The 24,665-nt window shown below is 38.5% G+C and overlaps 1 protein-coding gene and 1 long non-coding RNA gene across 2 annotated transcripts in view; one reads left to right on the forward strand and one right to left on the reverse strand.

The window, feature by feature from the left end:
• Positions 1-24,665, forward strand: part of LOC136386916 (uncharacterized) — a 478,497-nt gene that overhangs the window by 38,170 nt on the left and 415,662 nt on the right. The gene's annotated exons all lie outside the window — the stretch shown is intronic.
• LOC136386924 (A-kinase anchor protein 17A-like) overlaps positions 19,376-24,665 on the reverse strand; it is an 88,722-nt gene continuing 83,432 nt past the window's right edge. Inside the window, 2 exon segments of the mRNA XM_066358040.1 lie at positions 19,376-19,668; positions 23,953-24,134. Coding sequence (XP_066214137.1) covers positions 19,376-19,668; positions 23,953-24,134 — 475 coding nt within the window.

Consider the following 24,665-nt stretch of genomic DNA (forward strand, 5'->3'; position numbering starts at 1 on the left):
TTTTTTTTTTTCTTTTTCCTTTACCCCTTTATTACTTCTCCCCAATTCAGGCCCTCCACTACAGGTATTGTTTGTTCTATTTAGTACAATATAATTCACAGTTCATCACAAAAATTTCTCAAGAAAGAGGGGAGAGGAGAGGAGAAAAAAAAAGGAGGGGAAAAATAATTCCCTTTTTTTCTCAAATTTTTATCTTATTTTATTTTTATTTATTTAATGATTAATTTTTAAAAAAACGCAATATTTTATTTCTATTTTTATTTTTTTATCTTTTTATTCCTTATAAAATCTCATTAATACTATAAAGAAAACCACACTCAGATGCCATTAAAGAAGAGAAAATCGAATATCATGGATACAGAAGAAAGAGAGGTAACACAAAGAGATGAGGAAAAATCTATAAAGAAAAAATTTAAGATATTGGAAACCTTGGAGTTAAATGACAGAGAATTTAAAATAGAAATCCTAAAAATACTCAGAGATATACAAGAAAACACAGAAAGGCAATTTAGGGAGCTCAGAAAACAACTCGATGAACACAAAGAGTATATCTCCAAGGAAATTGAAACTATAAAAACAAATCAAACAGAGATGAAAAACTCAATTCATGAGCTGAAAAATGAGGTAACAAGCTTAGCTAATAGAACAGGCCAGATAGAAGAGAGGATTAGCGAAATAGAAGACAAGCAACTTGAGGCTCAACAAAGAGAAGAAGAAAGAGATTCAAAAATTAAAAAAAATGTGATAGCCCTACAGGAATTATCTGACTCCATCAAAAAGAATAACATAAGAATAATAGGTATATCAGAGGGAGAAGAGAGGGAAAATGGAATGGAGAACATACTCAAACAAATAATAGATGAGAACTTCCCAAGCCTGTGGAAAGAACTAAAACTTCAAATTCTAGAAGCAAACAGAACTCCAAGTTTTCTTAACCCCAACAAACCTACTTCAAGGCACATCATAATAAAATTGGCACAAACCAACTGCAAAGAAAAAATTCTCAAGGCAGCCAGGGAAAAGAAGAATACAACATATAAAGGAAGGCCCATTAGATTATCATCAGATTTCTCAACAGAAACTCTACAAGCTAGAAGAGAGTGGACCCCAATATTTAAGGTCTTGAAAGACAGGAACTTTCAGCCATGAATACAATACCCATCAAAGCTATCCTTCAAATATGAAGGAGAAATAAAAACATTCCCAGATACAGAAAAGATGAGAGAATTTATCACCAGAAAACCCCACTCCAGGAAATACTAAAGGGAGTTCTCCCATCAGATACAAAGAATTAAAAAAAACAACAACCAAGCCAGAAGTAAAAGCTCCAAGAAGAACATAACAAAACCAACTTTAAACTGTGACAACAATAAGAAAGGGGGGGAGAGGATGAAGATTAACAGTAGCAAAGGGCGATGGAGTGCAAAAGTACTCACAAAATAGTGCACTACAATGAAAAGGGTAGGAACCCTTTTCATTACTTAATGGTAACCACCATTGAAAAAACCACCACAGAAGCACATGATTTAAAAAAGATAGCAACAGAGGAAAGATGTATGGAACACAACCAAGTAAAAACAAAAGATAAAAAAACGAAAGAGAAGAATCAAACAAGGCACAAAACTAACAGAAAGCAATCTATAAAATGGCAATAAGGAACTCACAAGTGTCAATAATTACACTAAATGTAAACAGATTAAACTCACCAATAAAAAGGCACAGAGTAGCCGAATGTATCAAAAAAGAAAATCCAACTGTATGCTGCCTATAAGAAACTCATCTAAGTAACAAGGATAAAAAAAAATTCAAAGCAAAAGGCTGGAAAACAAAGCGCCAAGCAAATAACATCCACAAAAAAGCAGGCGTAGCAATACTCATATCTGATGATGCTGACTAAAAGACAGCAAAAGTACTCAGAGACAAAAATGGCCATTTCATAATGGCTAAGGGGACACTGAATCAAGAAGACATAACAATTCTTAATATATATGCACCAAACCAAGGAGCACCAAAATATATAAGAAAGCTACTTATTGACCTTAAAACAAAAACTGACAAAAATACAATCATACTTGGAGACCTCAATACACCGCTGATGGCTCTAGATCGGTCATCCAAACAGAGAATCAACAAAGATATAGCGGCCTTAAACAAAACACTAGAGCACCTGGATATGATAGACATCTACAGGAAATTTCATCCCAAAGTGACTGAGTATACATTTTTCTCCCATGTACATGGATCATTCTCAAGAATTGACCATATTTGGGCCACAAAAACAACCTCAGAAAATTCAAAAAATTCAAAGTTGTTCCAAGCATATTTTCTGATCATAAAGCCTTGAAACTAGAAGTCAACAGCAAAAAAGCGGGAAAAAATCCCACAAAAATGTGTAAACTAAACAATATACATTTAAAGAATGAATGGGTCAAGGAAGAAATAAGTGCAGAGATAAAAAGATATATACAGACAAATGAAAATGACAATACGACATATTAGAATCTATGGGATGCAGCAAAAGCAGTGATAAGAGGGAAGTTCATATCACTTCAGGCCTATATGAACAAACAAGAGAGAGCCCAAGTGAACCACTTAACTTCACACCTTAAGGAACTAGAAAATGAAGAACAAAGACAACCCAAAACCAGCCAAAGAAAGGAGATAATAAAAATCAGAGCAGAAATAAATGAAATAGAGAACAGAAAAACTATAGAAAAAATTAATAGAACAAGGAGCTGGTTCTTTGAAAAGATCAACAAAATTGACAAACCCTTGGCAAGACTTACCAAGGAAAAGAGAGAAAGAACTCATATAAACAAAATCCAAAATGAAAGAGGAGAAATCACCATGGACATCGTAGATATACAAAGAATTATTGTAGAATACTATGAAAAACTTTATGCCACTAAATTCAACAACCTAGAAGAAATGGATAAATTCCTAGAACAATACAACCTTCCTAAACTGAGTCAAGAAGAAGCAGAAAGCCTAAACAGACCTATCAGTAGAGAAGAAATAGAAAAAACCATTAAAAACCTCCCCAAAAATAAAAGTCCAGGCCCTGACGGCTATACCAGCGAATTTTATCAAACATTCAAAGAAGACTTGGTTCCTATTCTACTCAAAGTCTTCCAAAAAATTGAAGAAGAAGCAATACTTCCAAATACATTTTATGAGGCCAACATAACCCTCATACCAAAACCAGGCAAGGATGGCACAAAAAAAGAAAACTACAGACCAATACCTCTAATGAATACAGATGCTAAAATACTAAACAAAATACTAGCAAATTGAATACAACAACATATTAAAAAATAATACATCATGATCAAGTGGGATTCATCCCAGAATCTCAAGGATGGTTCATCATATGTAAAACGGTTAACGTAATACACCATATCAACAAAACAAAGAACAAGAACCACATGATATTATCAATAGATGCAGAAAAGGCTTTTGATAAAATACAACACAAATTTATCTTTAAGACTCTCAACAAAATGGGTATAGAAGGAAAATATCTCAACATGATAAAGATTATATATGATAAACCATCAGCTAACATCATACCAAATGGCACAAAACTGAAGGCTTTCCCCCTTAAATCAGAAACAAGACAGGGTTGTCCACTCTCTCCACTCTTATTTAATGTGGTACTAGAGGTTCTTGCCACAGCAATCAGACAAGACAAAGAAATAAAAGGCATCCACATCGGAAAAGAAGTAAAGGTATCACTTTTTGCAGGTGATATGATTCTATACATCGAAAACTCCAAAGAATCTACAAAAAGACTACTAGAAATAATAAGCCAATACAATAAGGTCGCAGGATACAAAATTAACATAGAGAAGTCAATAGCCTTTCTATATGCCAACAATGAAACATTTGAGAATGAACTCAAAAGAATAATCCCCTTCACGATTGCAACAAAAAAAATAAAATACCTAGGAATAAACATAACAAAGAATGTAAAGGACTTATACAATGAAAACTATAAACCATTGTTAAGGGAAATCGAAAAAGATATTATGAGATGGAAGAATATTGTTCTTGGTTAGGTAGAATAAATATAATCAAGATGGCCATATTACCCAAAGCAATATACAAATTTAATGCAATTCCCATCAAAATTTCAATGATGTTTTTTAAAGAAATGGAGCAAAAAATAATCAGATTTATATGGGACTATAAAAAGCCCCAAATAGCCAAAGCAATCCTAAAAAAAAGGAATGAAGCTGGGGGCATTACAATACCTGACTTCAAACTCTATTATACGGCCATGACAATCAAAACAGCATGGTATTGGCAGAAAAATAGACACTCAGACCAATGGAGCAGAATAGAAAGCCCAGAAATAAAACCACACACACATATATATATAGTCAAATAATTTTTGATAAAGGGGCCAACAACACACAATGGAGAAAAGAAAGCCTCTTCAACAAATGGTGCTGGGAAAACTGGAAAACCACATGCAAAAGAATGAAGCTGGACTACAGTTTGTCCCCCTGTACTAAAATTAACTCAAAATGGATCAAAAATCTAAACATAAGACCTGAAACAATAAAGTACATAGAAGAAGACATAGGTACCAAACTCATGGACCTAGCCTTTAAAGAGTATTTTCTGAATTTGACTCCACAGGCAAGAGAAGTGAAAGCAAAAATTAATGAATGGGATTACATCAGACTAAGAAGTTTTTGCTCAGCAAGAGAAACTGATAACAAGATAAATAGACAGCCAACTAATTGGGAAATGATATTTTTAAACACCTGCTCAGATAAGGGCCTAATATCCAAAATATACAAAGAACTCCTAAAACTCAACAACAAACAAACAAACAATCCAATAAAAAAAATGGGAAGAGGATATGAACAGACACTTCTCCCAGGAAGAAATACAAATGGCCAACAGATATATGAAAAGATGCTCATCTTCTTTAGTTATTAGAGAAATGCAAATCAAAACTGCAATGAGATACCACCTCACACCTGTTAGATTAGCTATTATTAACAAGACAGGTAATAGCAAATGTTGGAGAGGATGTGGAGAAAAAGGAACCCTCATCTACTTTTGGTGGGAATGTAAAGTAGTACAACCATTATGGAAGAAAGTATGGTGGTTCCTCAAAAAACTGAAAATAGAACTACTTTATGACCCAGCAATCCCTCTACTGGGTATATACCCCAAAAACTCAGAAACATTGACTCGTAAAGACACATGCAGCCCCATGTTCATTGCAGCATTGTTCACAGTGGCCAGGACATTGAAACAACCAAAAAGCCCATCAATAGATGACTGGATAAAGAAGATGTGGCACATATACACTATGGAATACTACTCAGCCATAAGAAATGATGACATCGGATCATTTATAGCAAAATGGTGGGATCTTGACAACATTATACGGAGTGAAATAAGTAAATCAGAAAAAACCAGGAACTGCATTATTCCATACGTAGATGGGACATAAAAGTGAGACCAAGAGACATTGATAAGAGTGTGGTGGTTACGGGGATTGGGGGGGGAGAGGGAGAGGGAAGGGGGAGTGGGAGGGGCACAAAGAGAACTAGATAGAGGGTGACAGGACAATCTGACTTTGGGTGATGGGTATGCAACATAATTGAACGACAAGATAACCTGGACATGTTATCTTTGAATATATGTATCTTGATTTACTGATGTCACCCCATTAAAAATAAATAAAATAAAATAAATAAATTTAAAAAAAAGATACACTCCACAAGCTCTTTATAGGGCAGTGTTACACCCAGTTGGGCCATTGTTCATTTGCTTCCCAACTGAGCTACTTTAGATCCTGAGGCAAGGCCATGGTGCCATTCCCACTGCCTGGAGAAAACTTGCTCCAACCGAGCCATGGCAGCGAGAGGGAAAAAAGAGTGGGGGTGAGGGAGAGAAGGACAGTTGGAGAAGCAGATATTCACTTCTCCTGTGTGCCCTGACTAGTAATTGAGGTCGGGCTCTCCACATTTTTTAATTGGATAGTCTTGTTTATGAGCTTTGTGAATTCTTTTTATGTTTTGGATATAAACCCCTCATTGGAATAGTTGTTTCTTAAAGTTATCTTTCCTTTTGTTGGCTGCCTTTTTGTTTTTCATCAGTTTCTTTTCTCTGAAGGTGCTTTTTAGTTGATTATAGTGCCATTTATTTATTGCTGCCTTTACTCTTTTGCCTTTAGGGTCAAATTTGTTAAATGTATTTTATGGTTTAGATCCATAAGTTTAATGTCTATCTTTTACTCTGTGTAATTTATTGTTTTAGATCTTAAGTATAGGTTCTGATTCATTTTGAATTAATTTTTGTGCAGAAAACCAAACTGTAGTTGTTTCATTCTTTTGCATGTGGCTTTCCAATTTTCTAAGAGCCATTTATTAAAGAGGCTTTCTTTTATCTATTGTGTGTTTTTTACTCCTTTTTGAAAAATTTTTTTCTTCTTACATATGTGGTTTATTTACGGACTTTCAATACTGTTTCATTGGTCTGCCTGTCTGTCTTCCTGCTGTTTTGATTATCATGCCTATTTAAAATTTTTGGTGTGTGTATGTGTGTTTTTGTTCATTAAATTTGACCTATAAGTTAAATCAAAAGACATTTGATATTCCCTGCCTGGCATAATTCACTGAGCATAATAATCTCCTGGTCCATTCATGCTCTTGCTAAAGGTGAGATTTTCTTTTTTATTACCATATAATATTTCATTGTATAAATATACTATGGCTTTTTATCCACTTCATCACTGATCAACATTTAGGCTGTCTTCAGATCTTGCATATTGCAAACAAAGCTGCAATGAACATGTGGCTGCATATAATTTTTTGATGTGTTTGTTATTGTTGTGATATATTTCTATAAGTGGAATAGCAGCATCTTAAAGCAGTTTTATTACTACTTTTTAAGGAAAGGCCATACTGTTTTCTACTGTGGCAATATGAGTCTGAATTTCCACCCACAATACAGTAGGGTTCTGTTTTTCTAACACCTTCGCCAGAACTTGTTTGTTGATTTGTTAAAGCAAACTATTCTGACAGGTGTGTGTTGATATTTTATGGCAGTTCAAATTTGCATTTTTCAAATGATTAGTGATATTCAGCATATTCTCATACCTATTGGTTATCTAAGTGTCCTCTTTAGAGAATTGTCCAGTCAAGTATGTATTTTGCCCATTTTTTAAAAAAAATTAATTTTAGCACATTGTGTTGATTTTTTTCAAGAGTCCCATTCAATATATTACTCTCTAATCCATACATCATGCTCATGCATGACACATGCACAGTCTGTTTCTATTTTAACCATTTTACTGCCTATTCTGACCTCCACACAATCTTTCTCTCTATAAATGCTACTCTGTTTTTGAATTTATGTGCTGTGTGTGTGTGTATATATATATATATGTAAGTATATACATACAAAACTTGACTAATCCCTTCACCTTGTTTGAGCTTCATCCTCTCTTCCTCTTTTTCTATGACAGCTATCTATCTATTCCTAGTGACTCTGTCTCTGTTTCTGTTTTATTCCTCACTTTATTGTGTTCATTACATTTTACCTATAAGTGAGATTATATGGCATTTGTGTTTCTCTGCATGCCTTATTTCACTTAGCATAATAATCTCTAGGTCTTTCCATGCGAATGCAAAATGTAAAATTTTCTTTTTTTTAAGAACCATGTAGTATTCAGTTTTGTAAATGTGCACAGCTTTTTTATGCACTCATCGAATGATGGATATTTGGGTTGTTTCCAGTTCTTGTCTTTTTGCAAACAATGCTGCAGTGAACATGGGGTACATATATTCTTCTGGGGTTTTTTGTGTGTGTTTTTAAGTTAAATATTATTTATTGATGTTTATATGGGTTTATTTCTGACTTCATGATCCAGTAACATTGTTCTTGGTTTCTTTTTCTGCCAGAATTATGCTGTTTTGATTATCCTAGCCCTGTAGAATAATATAAAGTCTTGTATTATAATACCTTCAGCTTCATTATTTCTCTTGACTGTTTTGCTATTCAGGGTCCATAAAGTTCCATACAAATCAGTGATATTTTGTTGTATTCCTTTAACAAGATGATATTGGGATTTTAGTGTGAATTGATTTAAATTTATTTATTGCTTTGGATAATATTGCTATTTTAACTGTATTTTTTCTTCAAATCTATAAACATGAAATAATTTTTCTTTTCATTTTTCTTTTTCAATTTCTTTTGTAATGCTTTCTAGTTTCAGTGAATAGGTTTTTCACATGGCTTTAGTTTTTATTTGTAGGTATTTTATTTTCAATTTATTGAAATTGTAAAGTGAATAGACAGATGATACATTAGAGTAAAGTGGCGTAAGAGATACTCCTTATCTCTTCACTTGAATTTTTAGCAAAGTGAACAGCTGAAACACAGAGAAGGAATTTCAGCCAGGCTCACAGGCATGCTCGATAGACCCGCACACTTTAGACTAGAAGTTTGAAGGTGTAAATAGCAGGACAGAAAATAAAACACATTCACTGCCTGCTCCAGTATTACTGTTTTATGTTTGTTTTGTTTTTGTTTCTGCCAAGACTACAGGGATGAAAGAAACACAAGGTGCTTGGAATTTTTTTTTGTTCTAGGAATATGGACAGGGAATATGAAAGTGACTCAGCTTCCTTCAGTTTGAAGGAACAGTGAAACTAAGGGTGACAGAGAGAAGGAAGAGATACTAAACCAATGTGGTGGCAAAGCATGTGGTCATGGCCAGTGTTCCCACAGTCTTTCCATAGCCCACACTTAGGTGGAGACATATAGAAGTAAAAGTTCAGCTGCAACTAGCCCCCCAGATCATGTCTATCTCAACTCACAGGTATGGGAGAGGAGCAGAAAAAAAACCCACACTAATTATTCAGAGCCACTCTTTCTCCTAAAAACAGTGGTGCATTGCATCTGATCCTTTGCTCTGTTAGGATGTGGAGAGAAGCACAAGGAAACCTGAGATCTCCATTACTAAAGCTGTGAATCCATAAAGCCCTCACAACAGGCCAAACTACCAATGTGACTGTGGCCCCACCTACATCAATGGAGCAACTCAGCAGATATCAGTCTGGAAATTTCAAAGAGCTGAAAATGGTAATAAAAAAAGACATACTGAAAAAATGTAACTTCTCAAAACTGATGTTTTTCTTTAATATTTTTCTTTTTTTCTGTTTTTCTCTTTTTAATTTTTTATACATTTATATGTTTTTATTATCATTTTAGTAATATTTTGTTATGGTTTTTGTTACTTGTATTTACTTTTTAAATCTTTATATTTTTAATTGTATTTTTTCAATATATATTCAGTATCTGGTTGATTCTTGTTAGAGTGTGTGTTTAATTTTTGACAGAGACAGAAAGAGTGTTAGAGAGAGGGACATATAGGGATAGACAGACTAGCAGGGAGAGAGGTGAGAAGCACCAGTGATTCATTGTGATACCAAAATTGTGCATTTACCTCTTTCTTAAATGTGCCTTAACTGGGAAGCTATAAAAGAGTGAGTGATATTTTGCATAAACTAATAATTTTGAGATCAAGCCAGTGACCTTGGGCTTCAAGCCAGTGAGCTTTGTGCCCAAGCCAATTACCATGTAGTCATGTCTATGATGCCATGCTCACACTATTCACCATGTACTCAATTTGGTGAGCCCATGCTCAAGCCAGATAAACCTATGCACAACCCAGTGACCTTGGGGCTTTGAAACTGTGTCTTGTACATCCCAGTTAATGCTCTAACCACTGGGCCACTGACTTCTCAGGCTCTTATTAGAGTTTTTAAAAATACACTTTCTAATGCCATCAAAGAAGAAAGAATTATATAGTAAAGCTTCACAAGAAATACAAGTAATTTAAAAGAAAGTAAAAATTTTCCAGAAAGAAATCTCAGTGACATGGAAACCTTGGATCAAAATGATAGAGAATTCCAAATTAAAGATTTGAAAATACTCATTGAAATGTGAGAAAACACTGAGATAATTTAATAAAGTTAATGAGCTCAAAATAAATTAATGAACAAAATGAATATTTCAACAAAGAGATTGAAATTTTAAAAACAGATATAAAGAACTCAGAACATGAATTGAAATCTGAGTAGAAAGTATAGCAAACAAACAAGACAATTAGGGGAAGGAATCAGAGATGTTGAAGACAGGCAACTAGAAATGTTATAAAAGGTAAAAGACAAAATCACATATTCTTAAAAAAATGTTAAATTTCTACAAGAATTACCTGACCCTATCAGAAAGAGCAATATTAGAAAAATTGAATATCAGAAGAAAAAAAGAGGGAGAAGGGAATGTGGAGCCTATTAAATTGAATAATTGGTGAGAATTTTTCAAGCACATGAAATCAGATCCTCAAATCCAAGAAGGAAACTAAATTTCAAGTTACCTCAATCCAAACAGACCAAGACATATCATAATAATATTGTCAAAAATCAATGACAAAAAAAAAAAAAAAAGATTCTCAAGGCAGCTCAGTGAAAAAGCAAAACATATAAAGAAAATCTCACTAGGCTTTCATGAGACTTCTCATCAGAAACTCTACAAGCCAGAATGGTGTGGATCCAAACACCCAAAGTACTAACATAGAGGAATACCAGCCAATGATACTATATCCAACAAAGCTGTCCAAATATGAAGGGGAAATCAACCATTTGCATATATAAAGAGGCTAAAGGAATTTATTTCCAGAAAACTCCCACTGCAAGAGGGGGTTATTCAACCAGACACAAAGAATAGAACACATAAAACTATAAATGAAAGGTTGTGAAATGATTCTTCAAGCAAATAATATCCAAAGAAAAGCAGGTGTAGTCATACTAATATCAGACAATGCTGACTTCAAGACAACAAACATAGCCAGAGAAAAAGATGTACATTTAATAAGATAAAAAGGACATTGTATCAAACAGACACAACATTTCTTAATACATCTGCACCAAACCAAGCATCACCAAAATATATAAGACATATATTAACAGATCTAAAAACAGAAGCAGAAAAAAACACAATCATACTTGGAGAACTCAACATTTATTGATGGCTTTAGATAGATATTTCTAACAAAAAATTAATAAAGAAATATTGGCCTTAAATAACACACTGGACCAAATGAACATAATAGATATTTTCAGGATATTTAATCCCAAAATGTCAGACTATACATTCTTCTCCAGGGTGCACAGAACGTTCTCAAGAATAGACCACATTTTGGACCACAAAATTAACATCAACAAATTCAGGAAGATTGAGGTAATACCAAGCAAATTAACTGATCATAAATCTTTGAATAGAATTCAATTGCAGAAAGAAAGTGAGGAAATCCATTTAGAAATGGAAATTCAAAAACACACGTATATAAAGTGACTTCATCAAGAAGAAATAAAAACAGAGATCAAAAGATATATACATACAAATGTTTGCTTGTTTTGTTTCAATCAAGGTCTTCATTTGTCTCAGGATGTCCTAGTGTATTTAAGTTTTCCTCCCACATTAACCCCAGATAACTTCTTCATTTTTATCTTTTTCCGTGAGTTTCAGTTTTATATCACCCCATGTGTGAAATCATAGCATTCATAGCTTTCTCTCACTTACTTATTTCAATTATTATAATGTTTTTAAAGTTTATTATGCTATAAATGTAACTGTGCTATTATTTCTTTTGGCTGAGTCATGAAGCATTTTCTCACAAGTATGACATACAATATGAGGAGCCCAATTCTTGTCTTGATCACCAAGGGAATCTTGAAAACATGCAATATATGCACATGTCACAAATTATGAAATATTGCACCTTGGACGTTGAAGTATGTAACAGCCACATATATAATAAAAGGTGTCAGGACTATTCTTACATTTATGCCTACTTGAAGAAGGCATAACTCAATCTTAAAACTAAATAAGAAGGTGTGTTTATCAAATAAAAACATTTAAAAGCAACTACAATTTTGCAAAAGTGATATTTGTAATATACTAATTGTCCTGTGGTTATGTTCAACACAAGAGTCATTGCCCTTTAACTCCAATTTAGAAACCAATGCATGCCAGTAACTGTACCAAAAAGAAGTTAAAATTGTATAAAAGTTAAAGCATCCACCAAAAAATGAATTTCAGATTTCAAATCACCGATGCAGAAGTATACAGAAACCGTTCTAAAACTTCATGCAATAGAAAATGAAAAAAACATTTTTCCCCAGTGTAATAATTATAATGAAAAAAAGGAGAAGAAGAAGAACAAGAACAAGAAGAAAAAGAAGAAGAAGAAGAAAAAGAAAAAGAAGAAGGAGAAGAAAAAGAAGAAGGAAAAGAAAAAGAAGAAAGTAATGAAGAACAAGAAAAAATCAATTTAACAGCGTGACATTGAGACCAAAGAGTACAGATTACAGGTGAACATATCTATTGCATTTGAACTGTTGATTTTGTTGTATACCCATCACCCAAAGTCAAACGTGTTCTGTCACCATGTATAGTTGTCCCTCTTTTCTCCCTTCCTACAAAATTTTACCCCACATCTACTTTTTTATAGTAACCAGTTCACTTTTCTCTATGACCATGAGTATTAGTTTTATGATAAGTTTAATAAATGCATGCATGGTTAGAAAAAACAAATAAAGTTTCTCACTCTTTCTCCCTTTTCTTTCTCTCTAAAAATTCTTCTTTTTCTTTTTAATCAGTAACCTTGCCAGCTCTCTAGGACTTAGAAAAATTGTCATTTTAATTTTCAATCTCCCCAAAAGGTCAACAAATCAGGACCCCAATATTTTCAATCATAATCCTGCTATCACCTCTCACACAGAAAACAAACAGTTTTCTGACCTGTCCTGTGCTATATTGGGTCTGACTTAAATATGACCATTCAGAAGTGCACAAAGATTAATTTTCCAAACAGAGTCTAATAGTAGATTGAAGAATGGTTCTGTCAATCAAACAGCAAGTTTTACTTTGGGAACAATAAAAAGCTTATTCTAGAAAATTTTTATTTTTTATTTTTTTATATTTTTCTGAAGTGAGAAGCAGAGAGGCAGAGAGACACACTCCAGCATGTGCCTGACCAGGGTTCAAAGGGCATGTCCACTAGGTGGCAATGCTCTGCCCATATGGGCATTGCTCCATTGAAACCAGAGACATTCTAGCAGCTGAGACAAAAGCCATGGAGCCATCCTCAGCACCCAGGCCAACTTTGCTCCAATGGAGCCTTGCGTGCAGGAGGGGAATTGAGAGACAGAGAGAAAGGAGAATGAAAAAAGTTGAAAAGCAGATGAGTGCTTCTCCTGTTTACACTGACCAGAATCATACCCAGGACTTCCAAATGCAAGGTTGATGATCTACCATTGAACAAACCAGCCAGGGCTTATCCTATAAAATTATAACATTCTTAGTCATTCACTCATTAGGGTTATATATGAATTCATTTTCTAGGTAAACCCAAAACACGATATATGAGCAAAGTCATTGGTTGGAAAATATTTGTGAGTCCACAGACACTGGCCACTAAGCTTTCCCTTTCCTCAGAAAATGGTAGCATGGCACCAGGACTTCTAAATTTGCATAAAAATCCACTTAAGTTTTGACAATTTAATTTTCTGACCAATATCATGGCTCATTAACATTCATTTGGTCTGTCACTTTTGGCATATTACCTTACTGAACCAAGCCTTTCCTTAAAAAGAGCTCTTCCTTGGCCACTATTCTGTCAATTATTACATATTTTACCCTGTTCATGGATAAGGGACATATTTCAATGCAAAGAAGCTTTAGCAAGTCCCCCTATGTGGAATAAGATTGCACCATGGTCATTGTACCACCCTTTAAAGTTCAGTTTTGTTTGAATATACTGATGAATTTGTAAAGAAAGATTTCTATATATGCACACACTTTTATTCTCTCTTCTTCTTCTTCTTCTTTAATTAATTTGTTTGTTTGTTATTTTGTTTATTTTTTATACTTTTACAAATGACATTCTCTTAGAACAACAAATCACTTCATTTCTCAACATACAGGCTAGGAAAGTCCCATGAGAACTTCTCAAGGTACAAATTTGAATTTCTGTGTAGAGGACAACAGAGTTGGTATTTGCTGATCCAGTCAGTTAGTTAAAGGACAGAACGACTGGAAGTGTAGCCGCTTCTTCTGCTCTCAGTTTCTCATAGATTAAGCTGTTGAACAGAGGAAAATACTGTACCTACTCCATTTTGTAACATTGCCTCTCAGCACAATTTCCCCTAATTGGGAATGTGACACCCAGAATAAGACCGTGATGAATCCTGGGAACAGAAAGACCTGACTGAAGTGGTGACAGAAGAGTCTTCAATTTCAGATCCAAACAAGAATGCATGAACTGAGCCTCCTAGAAGCATTTCATGCACAAGCAACACGGAAAATTATATACCATCAATTCCCCAAACTTTGTTATTTTTTAAACTTGTTTGCATTAACGTGTCACACCCCTACAATTACACCCGTTTCAACTCAAAATTAAAATTCCTGGGTTTTTTTGTTTCTTTGTTTGTCTATTTTATTCTCTTTTGTTGGCCAAAACCTGATTGTCTCAATGAACAAGTATTTACTATGCTGAAGTGAACACACTTTGGCTGCTAAAATGACTGCTGTATTTTAAGGGCAACATGTATGGCCTGCTCTGTATCCTGTGTGCCAGTGCCTTTGTACCTGAGACAGAAGAGTTTCCTTGTAAAAGATAGCCTGAAAACTCTGTGTATCATAAGAGAAGTGTCATCCTTCCATTGACCACAAAAATCTGTTCCTCCAGACAGCCAGTCACTCATGAAGCATCCTCTGATTCCTGACCCATTTTTGGGAAATTCCTAATACATGTTGTGTGTCTCATTTTCTTTTCCATTCCTTATGTGGAGAATTATGAAAAAACAGAATTACAGAGAAATAGACTCCTACATGATCCCTGACTGTATTCCACCTGGCAAGTCCCTACAAGATGATGTTGTGCCCATCAGTGGCTGTGCTCCACAGCTCAGCAACTAAGGTATTTCAATGTGTGAAGCAATGCTGTAAAGATAGTCAGGCCTCAAGGACAAGTTCCTCCATCAGGCCTTGCAAGTAGTCCAGAATGGCAGAGAGAGTGGAGGTGGGGGTGAGACAGAGAATTTAAAGTAGGGCTCCAGAACCTAATGGGTACATCTCCTGTGCATTCTAATCCAGAATCAAACCTTGGATTGCCACACCACTACCAACTCTCTACACCTGAACCAATAGAACGAGGTCTGTGTCTTTTTTTAGACTTAATGCTAGGCATGGTGAGAATCCCAAGAAAAAAACAGCAGCTGCTGTTTGTGATATGCTGCCACACAGTGTCTCTGGAGACTGGCACACTCCAATTGGAGTACTTGTCAGATGGTTGTAATGCCAGTGTGTTTTTTACCCATTCATGCATTCACCAAATAGAGGTCTGTTGGCAAAATCCTTAAGTCTTTTCAAAAAACAAAGTCAGGTAAACGGTCTGAGAAGAGCAGCTCTGTATATTTTTGCTGTGAGAATGAGCATGTGTGTATTTGTTGTGTGAAAGTGTCAGGAAGGACTCCGGTTTTATAACATCTCAATGGCTCTTTACGCCTCCACTAAGGACATCTGCACAGTGCAGGACATTATCATTACCACATTTCAATAAGTCTCAGCTCCTATCCCCACCTTTATTACAGGGCCTTCCTCCCCCACCTTCTTACATGTGCATCTAAACCCAGCCCTCAGGGGTTGTTTCTCTCCTGCTAGGGGAATTAAAACATTTGGTCCAACCGTAAAATGTACCTTCACGCTTCCACTCAGGTTTCTGCTGTTACTGTGGCTGCACACATCTAACAAGAAGAACATCTTCTCTTGTGATCCCAGGGCTTAAATACACCTGTCTTCTATCCTATGGATTCAGGCACCCAGGGACTGTAATTCACTGGTAGCCAACAGGAAACCTCTCACAGTCTCGCCCAAACCCATACACACACATCACGCACACCTACACAGTTGATTTGCTTTATTTCTCTTTTCATCCTGTTCCGGGATCTTCGAATTGCCCTTCTTGGAATGCTTCAGCACTGCTGCCACCTTCACTCGTTGCCTGTGTAGGAGAAAGAAGGTCACCTTTTTATCCTTTAAAGGATAAACGGTAAGAACACCATTTTATCTGAGCAAGGCTCTTACATGCACTGCTACTGAACTGCATGAAAAGGAGGATGATCTCTAATACTCATGGTATTCTCTGACAGCTAGGCTTCAACATAGCACACTCACTGCTATAACTTCCTTGAAATGGATTATTATGTTGTCTTTACTAACAACTCACAGTTCTTCTAGGTTGTGTCCACTTTCACTGTTATACCTGACAACACTTTAATTGCCTCTAAAACCTTTGTCTCCTGATCACTATTCTCAGGATGGCCGTGGAAGGTTAGGAACATCCATAAGAACATCAAACAGGACTGCGGTACTTTAGAGAGGATAGAAAAGGCATGCAGAGTTAGCTTTCATATCACAATGTTGCAGGGACTTTTGTGCACTAGGTGTAAGAAAGAATATTATGCCAGTCAATAGTGACAGGGTGACAGAGATCCCTGCAGACGTGTTGGTGTCTTGGTTGGGAGTTCAGACCCACACTTTGGCTGCTAAAATGACTGCTGTATTTTAAGGGCAACATGTATGGCCTGCTCTGTATCCTGTGTGCCAGTGCCATTGTACCTGGGAAAGAAAACTTGTAGGAAAAAGCCTGAAAACTCTGTGTAACATGAGTGGTGTGGCATCCTCCCATTGACCACAAAGATGTGTTCCTCCAGACAGTGATTCACTGGTGAGACATCCTTCTGATTCCTGTCCAGTTCCTGGGGAAATTCCTAACACATGTTATATGTCTCATTTCTTTCCCATTCCTTAGGGGCAGAATTATAGAGAAACAGAATTACAGAGAAACACACTCCTTCATGATTCCTGACTGAGATCCACCTGGCAAGCCCCCTACAAGACGGTACTGTGCCAATCAGTGGCCACTGCTCCACAGCTAAGCAACTGAGGTATTTCAGTGCCTTTAGCAATGTCATGGAGATATAGTCAGGTTTTAGGGACATATCACTTCAATCACGCCTCGCAAGTTGTCCGGAATGGCTAAGGGAGAGGAGGTGGAGTTGAGACTGAGAGAATTGAGGGTAGGACTCCAGAACCTAATGGGTGCATCTCCTATGCGTCCTGACCCTGAATCAAACCTTGGACTGCCACACAGTGGCGGACTCTCTACTACTGAGAAAATCGACCAGGGCCTGTGTCTTTCTTTAGACTTGATGCTTGGCACATTGAGAACCCTGAGTAAAGAACAGCTGCTGCTGTTCATGGTACGCTGCCACACAGCATCTCTGGAGACTGGCATGCTCCCAATGGAGTATTTGTCAGAAAGTTGTAATGCCAGTGTGTTTTTTTATCCATTCGGGCATTCACTGAATAGAGGTTTGGTGGTAAAATCCTTAAGTCTTTCCAAGAAACAAGTCAAGTCCATGGTCTGATATGAGCAGCTCTGTGTACCCTTGCTGTGAGAGTGAGTGTCTGTGTGTTTGTTATGTGAAAGTGACAGGGAGGATTCTGGTTTTATAACATCTCCCTGGCTTTTTACACCTCCAAGAAGGACATTGGCACAATGCAGGATGTTATCATAACCACGTTCCAATAAGTCTCAGCTTCTATTCCCACCTCCACCGAGGGGATGGAGGACATTTTTCCCACTGTAAAACATACCTTCACGCTTACACCTACTTTTCTGCTGTTACTGAACTGCACACGCCTAAAAGGGAGAACATCTTCTCCTGTGATCCCAGAGTTTAACATACAGCTGTCTTCTAGCCTATGGGCTCAAGCACCCAGGGACTGGTATTCCTGGGTAGCCAACAGGAAACCTCTCTCAGACTCACCCAAAACCCATACACATACATCACGCACACCCACACAGGTGATTTGCTTTATTTCTCTTTTCATCCTGTTCTGGGATCTTCGACATGCCCTTCTTGGAATGCTTCAGCACTGCTGCCGCCTTCACTCGTTGCCTGTGTAGGAGAAAGAAGGTCACCTGAGAACACCGTTTTATCTGAGCAAGGTCCTTACATGCACTGCGACTGAAGTGCATGTAAAGGAGCATGATTCCTAATACTCATGGTATCCTCTGACAGCTAGGCCTGAACACAGTGCATCACTGTTATATCTTCCTTGAAAGGGATTATTATCTTGTCTTTACTAACAACTCATAGCTCTTCTAAGAATCCCATTTCACTGGTATACCTGACAATGCTTTAATTGCATCCAAAACTTTTATCTCTTGACCACTGTTCTCAGGATGGCCGTGGAAGGCTATGGAGATTCATAAGAACCTCAAACACGATGGTGATGCTCCAGAGAGGATAGCGAAGGCACAAAGGGTTAGCCTTCACATCACAATGATGCAGGGATCTTTGTGCACAGGATGCAAGGAAGAACATTATGCCAGTCAATAGTGACAGGGTGACGAGCAGCCCTGAGGACGTGTTGGTGTCCAGGTTGGGAGTTCAGACCCTAGGACTCAGTGAGTGAGCTTTCATGGTGAGTGACTTTGGACAGGCTGACACCTTCAACTTCTTAAATGTGCCCTAGCCACCACCTGATTGCACAAACCGTTGTCCAGACTCACTGAGTAAGCCTGATATTCTTTAGACATGGTGTCACATATGGCATTCTCCCAAAATTCAGTGGGAAACAAATGTGCCAGCTACCTGTCAACACACTGTTGTGGGCTTGTCTGGGGTGTCCGCACCTCTCTTATCCCTGTCCTAGTGCCATTGTCGTCTGGTAGAACCTCAGCAGATTGGGACACAGGTCCTTACTGATTATCTGGTGAAGGACACAGGGAAGGTCAGGGGAGCCAGGGGTCTGACAGCAATCCCAAGCGGCCAGGGAACACACTAAGTTATTCCCTGGCCTTGCCACTGAAGCCCCACCTCAGCAGTCCAGCCAGATCCTTCCAAGTTGTGGTTTAAAAACCAGTGGAAGAAGTTAAGACTGCTGTTGTGGTGCCTGAGGAAGCAGACCTCTTGTGCATAATGCTCTTTCCACTCCAGGGGTGTGATGTGCAGGGCCTTGTATCCTGCAGGAGGACAAAGGGTGAGAAGGGGACTTGTCACTTTTATCAACTCACCACTTTCCACCACCCATGCAGGGAACCATCTATTACTGCTGATGGTAATGAGATACTTCTTCACAATCACGTTATTTCAAAAGTAAGGGTTCTGTGAAAGAATAGCATAACCTGCAGCATTCACTGACTTCCTCCACCTGCAGGGAAAAGCAGATGAGGAAGGTGAAATCTCTGTCCAGGACACCTGTGGTTTTATGTCTTCAGGGATTGCTCATTTTGGCAACCTCTCTCCCTCCCCAGGCTCACCTTCACGTCTGTCATGTGACTGAGCACGTCTTCGTCTTCCTCAGAGATCATGGCTGATAACATTGGGTGGTGGACAAACTGTTTTATGTCAAGGAGCCTGAAGGCTGTGCTGGAGATCAGATGGCGAGAATAGGGAGTGGGTGTGGAGAACTGCCTGGCAGGGTCTGGCCACACTTGCCACCTTCCAAGCTTTGTCACCAGGTTGCTTATGGAAACCTGATGTTGGGATTTAGTGTTTCCTGTGAGCCAAACATGTCCCCAATGTATGAACAAGATGGTGGTATCTAACTGGAATGTTTTCCCAATAAGTCTGTTTCTTCTTGTTTTTTTTTTTTCCTTTTTTAGCCACACTGATATTTTCTTCTTCAACTGGCCCTGGCACACTGTGGTCTCTCCCTTATATAATAGAGCAGTGATTTTCAACCTTTTTTGAGTCGCGGCATATTTTTTACATTTACAAAATCCTGGGGCACACTACCTATGAAAAGGACACAAAATGACACTCTAAAACAATACATATTATACATATAGTTAATGATATAGTTTCTAAATGTATTTATACTCACTCAGTGTGAAACCTGGGCCTGTTTTGATGAACACAAAAGGGATATCCTGGCAGGAATGGTAGGAAGACACACATGAAGCTCTTCCTCAACAGTTCTCAGTCTCTCTCTGTTTTTAGTTTTTATTGCAGTCAAGCTTGAGAAGCTCAGCTCACATAGATATGTGGTTGAAAATAGGAGCAATGCCAAAATAGCTTTGTTGGCCAGAATGGGGAACTCCTTGGCAACAGATAACCAAAAACTGTCCAATGGAAGATCAGCAAACTTTAGCTTTAAACCACAATTCTGTTTCAGTTCAGTGAGTTCCTCTTGCTCCTTTAAAGTCATGTCCTTTCCGGCAAAGGATACTGAGCTGTATGGGTCCCTAACCCAGTCAAGGCATTCTGTGAATTGAAGAGAAATAAAATGACAATGTCTTCTTTAGAGTTTACAAATGTCTGCCAATCACCTTGCACATTGCAGCAGTGTTGCCATCATGCTGTTTCTCAGTAAGTGGGAACATCTCAAGGTTTCCATGCTGCAAATGTTGTTGCCAGAGCTGCACCTTTAAATGGAATCTGTTCATTTTATCAGTGCTTATAAGCAGGTTTCATTTCAGCCTTGCATCATGTGTTCAGTTCATTCAGATAATGAAATACATCAGCCAGGTATGCCATCTTTGCACACCACTCATCACTTGCAAGCAGCTTTGAGTAATTGGACCTCTTGTTTGTTAGAAATACTTTAAATTCCTCTCGCAACTCAAACACATGGGCCAGCTCTTTGCCATCCAACAGCCAACAGACCTCTGTGTGGAGCAATAAGATTTTATGTTCCGCTCCCATTTCTTTACACAAAGATATAAATAAGAGATATCTCAAAGGTCGAGACTTTACAAAGTTCACTATGCTCACAACATCATCCAACAAAGGAACTAGATCTGCTGGTAAGGTCTTTGCAATGAGGGCCTCACGGTGCAAAAGACAGTGTGTAACAATAACATCTGCGTTTCTTTCTCTGACCCTACTTACGAAGCCTTTGATGAACCCGACCATGGCTGTGGCTCCATTTGCAGACACCTGTGCAGTTTTCCCATGTAAGCCCGCTTTTATTAAGATATTCCGATGTGACCCAAAATATTTTCTCTCCTGTTGATTTTTCTGGCAGTGCCTTGCAAAATAGGAAGTTTTCTCAAATGGCTTCTCCATCCACAAAACGCACGTTTGCCAAGAGCTGACAATGTCCACTAATATCAGTTGACTCATCAAGTTGCAAGGCAAATTTCTTACTGATGCTCACCTTTTCCAAAACAACAGTTTCAATGTATGCAGACATGTCTTCAATACGTCTGGCAATTGTGTTATCTTAGAGTGGCACTTTAGCTATCTCTTTGGCCACAGTAGGGCCAAGCATCTCATTTACAATGGCTTCACAAGCTGGCAGTATTAATGTTTCTGTCACAGTGTGGGACTTTTTTTGATTTAGCTACAAGTTCAGCAACAAGGTAGGTAGCTTTGAGGGCTCTCTTGTTTACTTTGTGGTTTTTCTCAAAAAAGTTGCCAGTTTCTCATTGTTTGTACATAAGCATACAAAATAGTCCATCGGCTTGTTTTGAACAAAAGGGTGTTTCGTTTGGAGATGGCATTTAAACTTGCTTGGAACCATGGCACTATTAAGCTTCTCACCACACACCAAGCACAGCGGAGTCGGTGCTGTCTCATCCCCATTGAAAGTAAATCCAAATGAAAGATAGCTTCCACTGTATTGCCTCGAGCTTACTGTCTTGTCTTTTTTCTTTTGTCGACCACTCATACTAGGGCCTTCATCTGGGTCAGAATTTTGTCCAGGGCCCTGTTTGGCATTTACATTTTCCCTTCTCAAAAACTTATCCATCACTGTCACTTGCTCGTCTTGTTGAGATCCCAAACTGTCACAAAGTGAAATATACCTGGCAGAGGTCCTTTAAATAAATTACATTTATTAAAAAAAAGTTAAATAAAAAAGGATAACTCCCTCATATATACAGTCCCATGTAACATCTCTCATATATACAGTCCCATGTAACATCCCCTCATATACAGTTCCATGAAACATCCCCTCATATACAGTCCCATGTAACCTCATATATACAGTCCCATGTAACCCCTCATATATACAGTCCCATGTATCCTCTCATATATACAGTCACACTAATAAATACTGGAGCTTTCATCAAGGTTGTGGGTTCAAATTAATTTGGCAAATACTCTCTCTATATAGAAACTGGACAAAATCAATTTTAGAAAATGTTGGGTACTTGTGTAACATCATAAGTCCTCAGAGCATCTCTACTGTCAGATTGAGAAGTTTACTTTTTAGGTAAGAATTCTGATAAATACTAGAGTTCTCTCTGAGGTTGTGGGTTAAAATCCCATGGTCAGCTGGGTGCAGGGGCCTTCTTTCTGTCTGCTTTGATGGTGTATATAGAGATTTGAGCTCTTTAAGAAGATGACCCTTCAGGAGGCCATACACAATATAGATAACATTGTGATGCATTGTATATCACCCTCTGTAGGGGCCTCTTTTAAAAAGAAAAAGGTCAAATATCTATATATACCATCAGGATAGACATAACCAGCTAAGACTGAGGCTTCATCTAGTGGTGGCAACATTTACCTCCAGTCCTGACCAGGATTAGAAATCGGGACCATGGGGAGGAGTAGCAGCTCCAACTACTCGTGGAGGCCACACAATGACAAATTCGCAGCAGCCGGAGCAGGAACCTTCCTAGGTGTCCTACTATTGGTTCATCACTAGTGGTCAGGATGAATCCTAGAAAGTGATTGGTTAGTGAGCTTTCCCTGTGCCTCCACTCTTCCTGTTGCTGATAGCTGGAGGGATTGTGGGGGGAATGTTTATGTTCAGATGGAGGCAGCTGGCAGTGGGCGGGATAAATAGCCTCCGGAAGCCATATCCAGCATGCGGGCCATAATTTGGGGACCTATGTTTAATTTCCCCACAGCACTCTTGACCATGTCTCATGGCACACTATTGTGCCGCGGCACACTGGTTGAAAAACACTGTCATAGAGGATACAGTTTTGACCCAGAATCCATGAATGGACTGGATCATGCTGCTTCATAGTTTCAGCTGGGGATTTTGCCTCTGCCATGTTTTCTGCTTCAGTCAAGAGAAAGCCCTGCTGGCTTGCTCATTCATGGGCTCCATCTCTAACTGAGGAGCCTTGAGTGACTTCACTGAGGACCAGGTGGAATTCCCACTAATCCTGGACTCTGCCTGTTCCTGAGCCAACGGCTTCTCCTCTGGCTGCTTCACATCAGCCTCTGCTTTTGCCTCCAGTTCCACCATCATCACCATGTGTGTAATGTCTTCCCCCTCCAGGATGACATGCTTCTCTACCACCAATTCACCTTCCAAGATTTCCTTCTCTCCCTCCTGTTCTCACTGCTCCTTTCTTTCTGTGGCCTGCAGGACCTCACATTGTTTCTTTTCCAACAAGTACTGTCAGCCCGCACTTCTTCCTCCCTCCCTATCTCCAATTCTTGCAAAATCTCTTCCCCAACCATCACTTCCTGTTCCCGCCCCTCCTCTTCCCATTGCTGCTCCCTGCCTGCATCCTGCAGCATTTCAAGCTCCTCCTCTGCTACCAACTCCTCTTCAGTCAATGACTCCTCCTCCCTCCACACCTCCTGGTTTCACAATATGTTCTTACCTGCCACCAACACTTCATTCCCTATCACAACCTCTACCACCTGCATGAGTACTTCACCCTCCAAAACAAACCACACCCCAGCCTCCAATTCCCTGTCTAGTCCCTCTTTCTCTTCCAACTGCAACTCAATATTGGGGGCCTGCTAAAGCTTACACCCTTCTTCCACCAACTGCTCATCAGTCTCCTTCTTCTCCTCCCTCCCAACATCCAGCTCCCATAAAATCTCCTCCTCCGCCCCCATTAGTACCTCCATTCCCTACACCACCTACTGCTCCTCTCTCCTTCTCCCTGTAGGATCACAATGTCCTTCTTCACCAACAGTTCTTCAGCCACCACATCTTCCTGCCTTCCCAGCTCCAGTTCTAGCCAAAAGTCTTGCCCTTCCTCCACCACCTCTTCCCTGAAGACACTTCCACTACCTGGAAAACGTCCTGCACCTCCAACACCAACTCTACATTCAACACAAATTTCTACTTTACCACCTCTAGCTCTGGCACATTTTTCTCCCAGCCCACTAGCTCCTCCTCTACGCTTTTTCCACAATGCACCTCTCCTTCTCTACTCTGAGCTCCTTCCTTATCCTCCTCCACAACCACTTTCTCCTTCACCCATTTACCTCCTCCTCCACACCCTCCTCCAACTCTTCCATCCCCTTTACCCTGGCTGTCTTTGGGCTCCTTCTGCTCCACCAACTCTTATTCCAGCCCCACCCCCTACTCCCATTATACCTCCGTGTCCACCCCTGGGGCACTTTCTACTTCTCATTCTTCCCTTTCTCTTCACTAACCACAAAAGCTCTCTTCAATAATTACTACATCCCCCTCCACCACCCCAGCTTTGTCCCCCATGTTCATTACAGGCATGTGGTCCTCCAGCTCCAGCACCAACTCTGCCCTTAGCATTGCCTCTGATTTAATCAGTAAGTACTCCCCTTGCTGTACAACCTCCAACAATCAGACCTGACACTGCATACAAATTCCCC

Source organism: Saccopteryx leptura, unplaced genomic scaffold (genome assembly GCF_036850995.1).
Source record: "Saccopteryx leptura isolate mSacLep1 unplaced genomic scaffold, mSacLep1_pri_phased_curated manual_scaffold_21, whole genome shotgun sequence".
In the NCBI taxonomy this organism is placed as follows: Eukaryota; Metazoa; Chordata; class Mammalia; order Chiroptera; family Emballonuridae; genus Saccopteryx; species Saccopteryx leptura.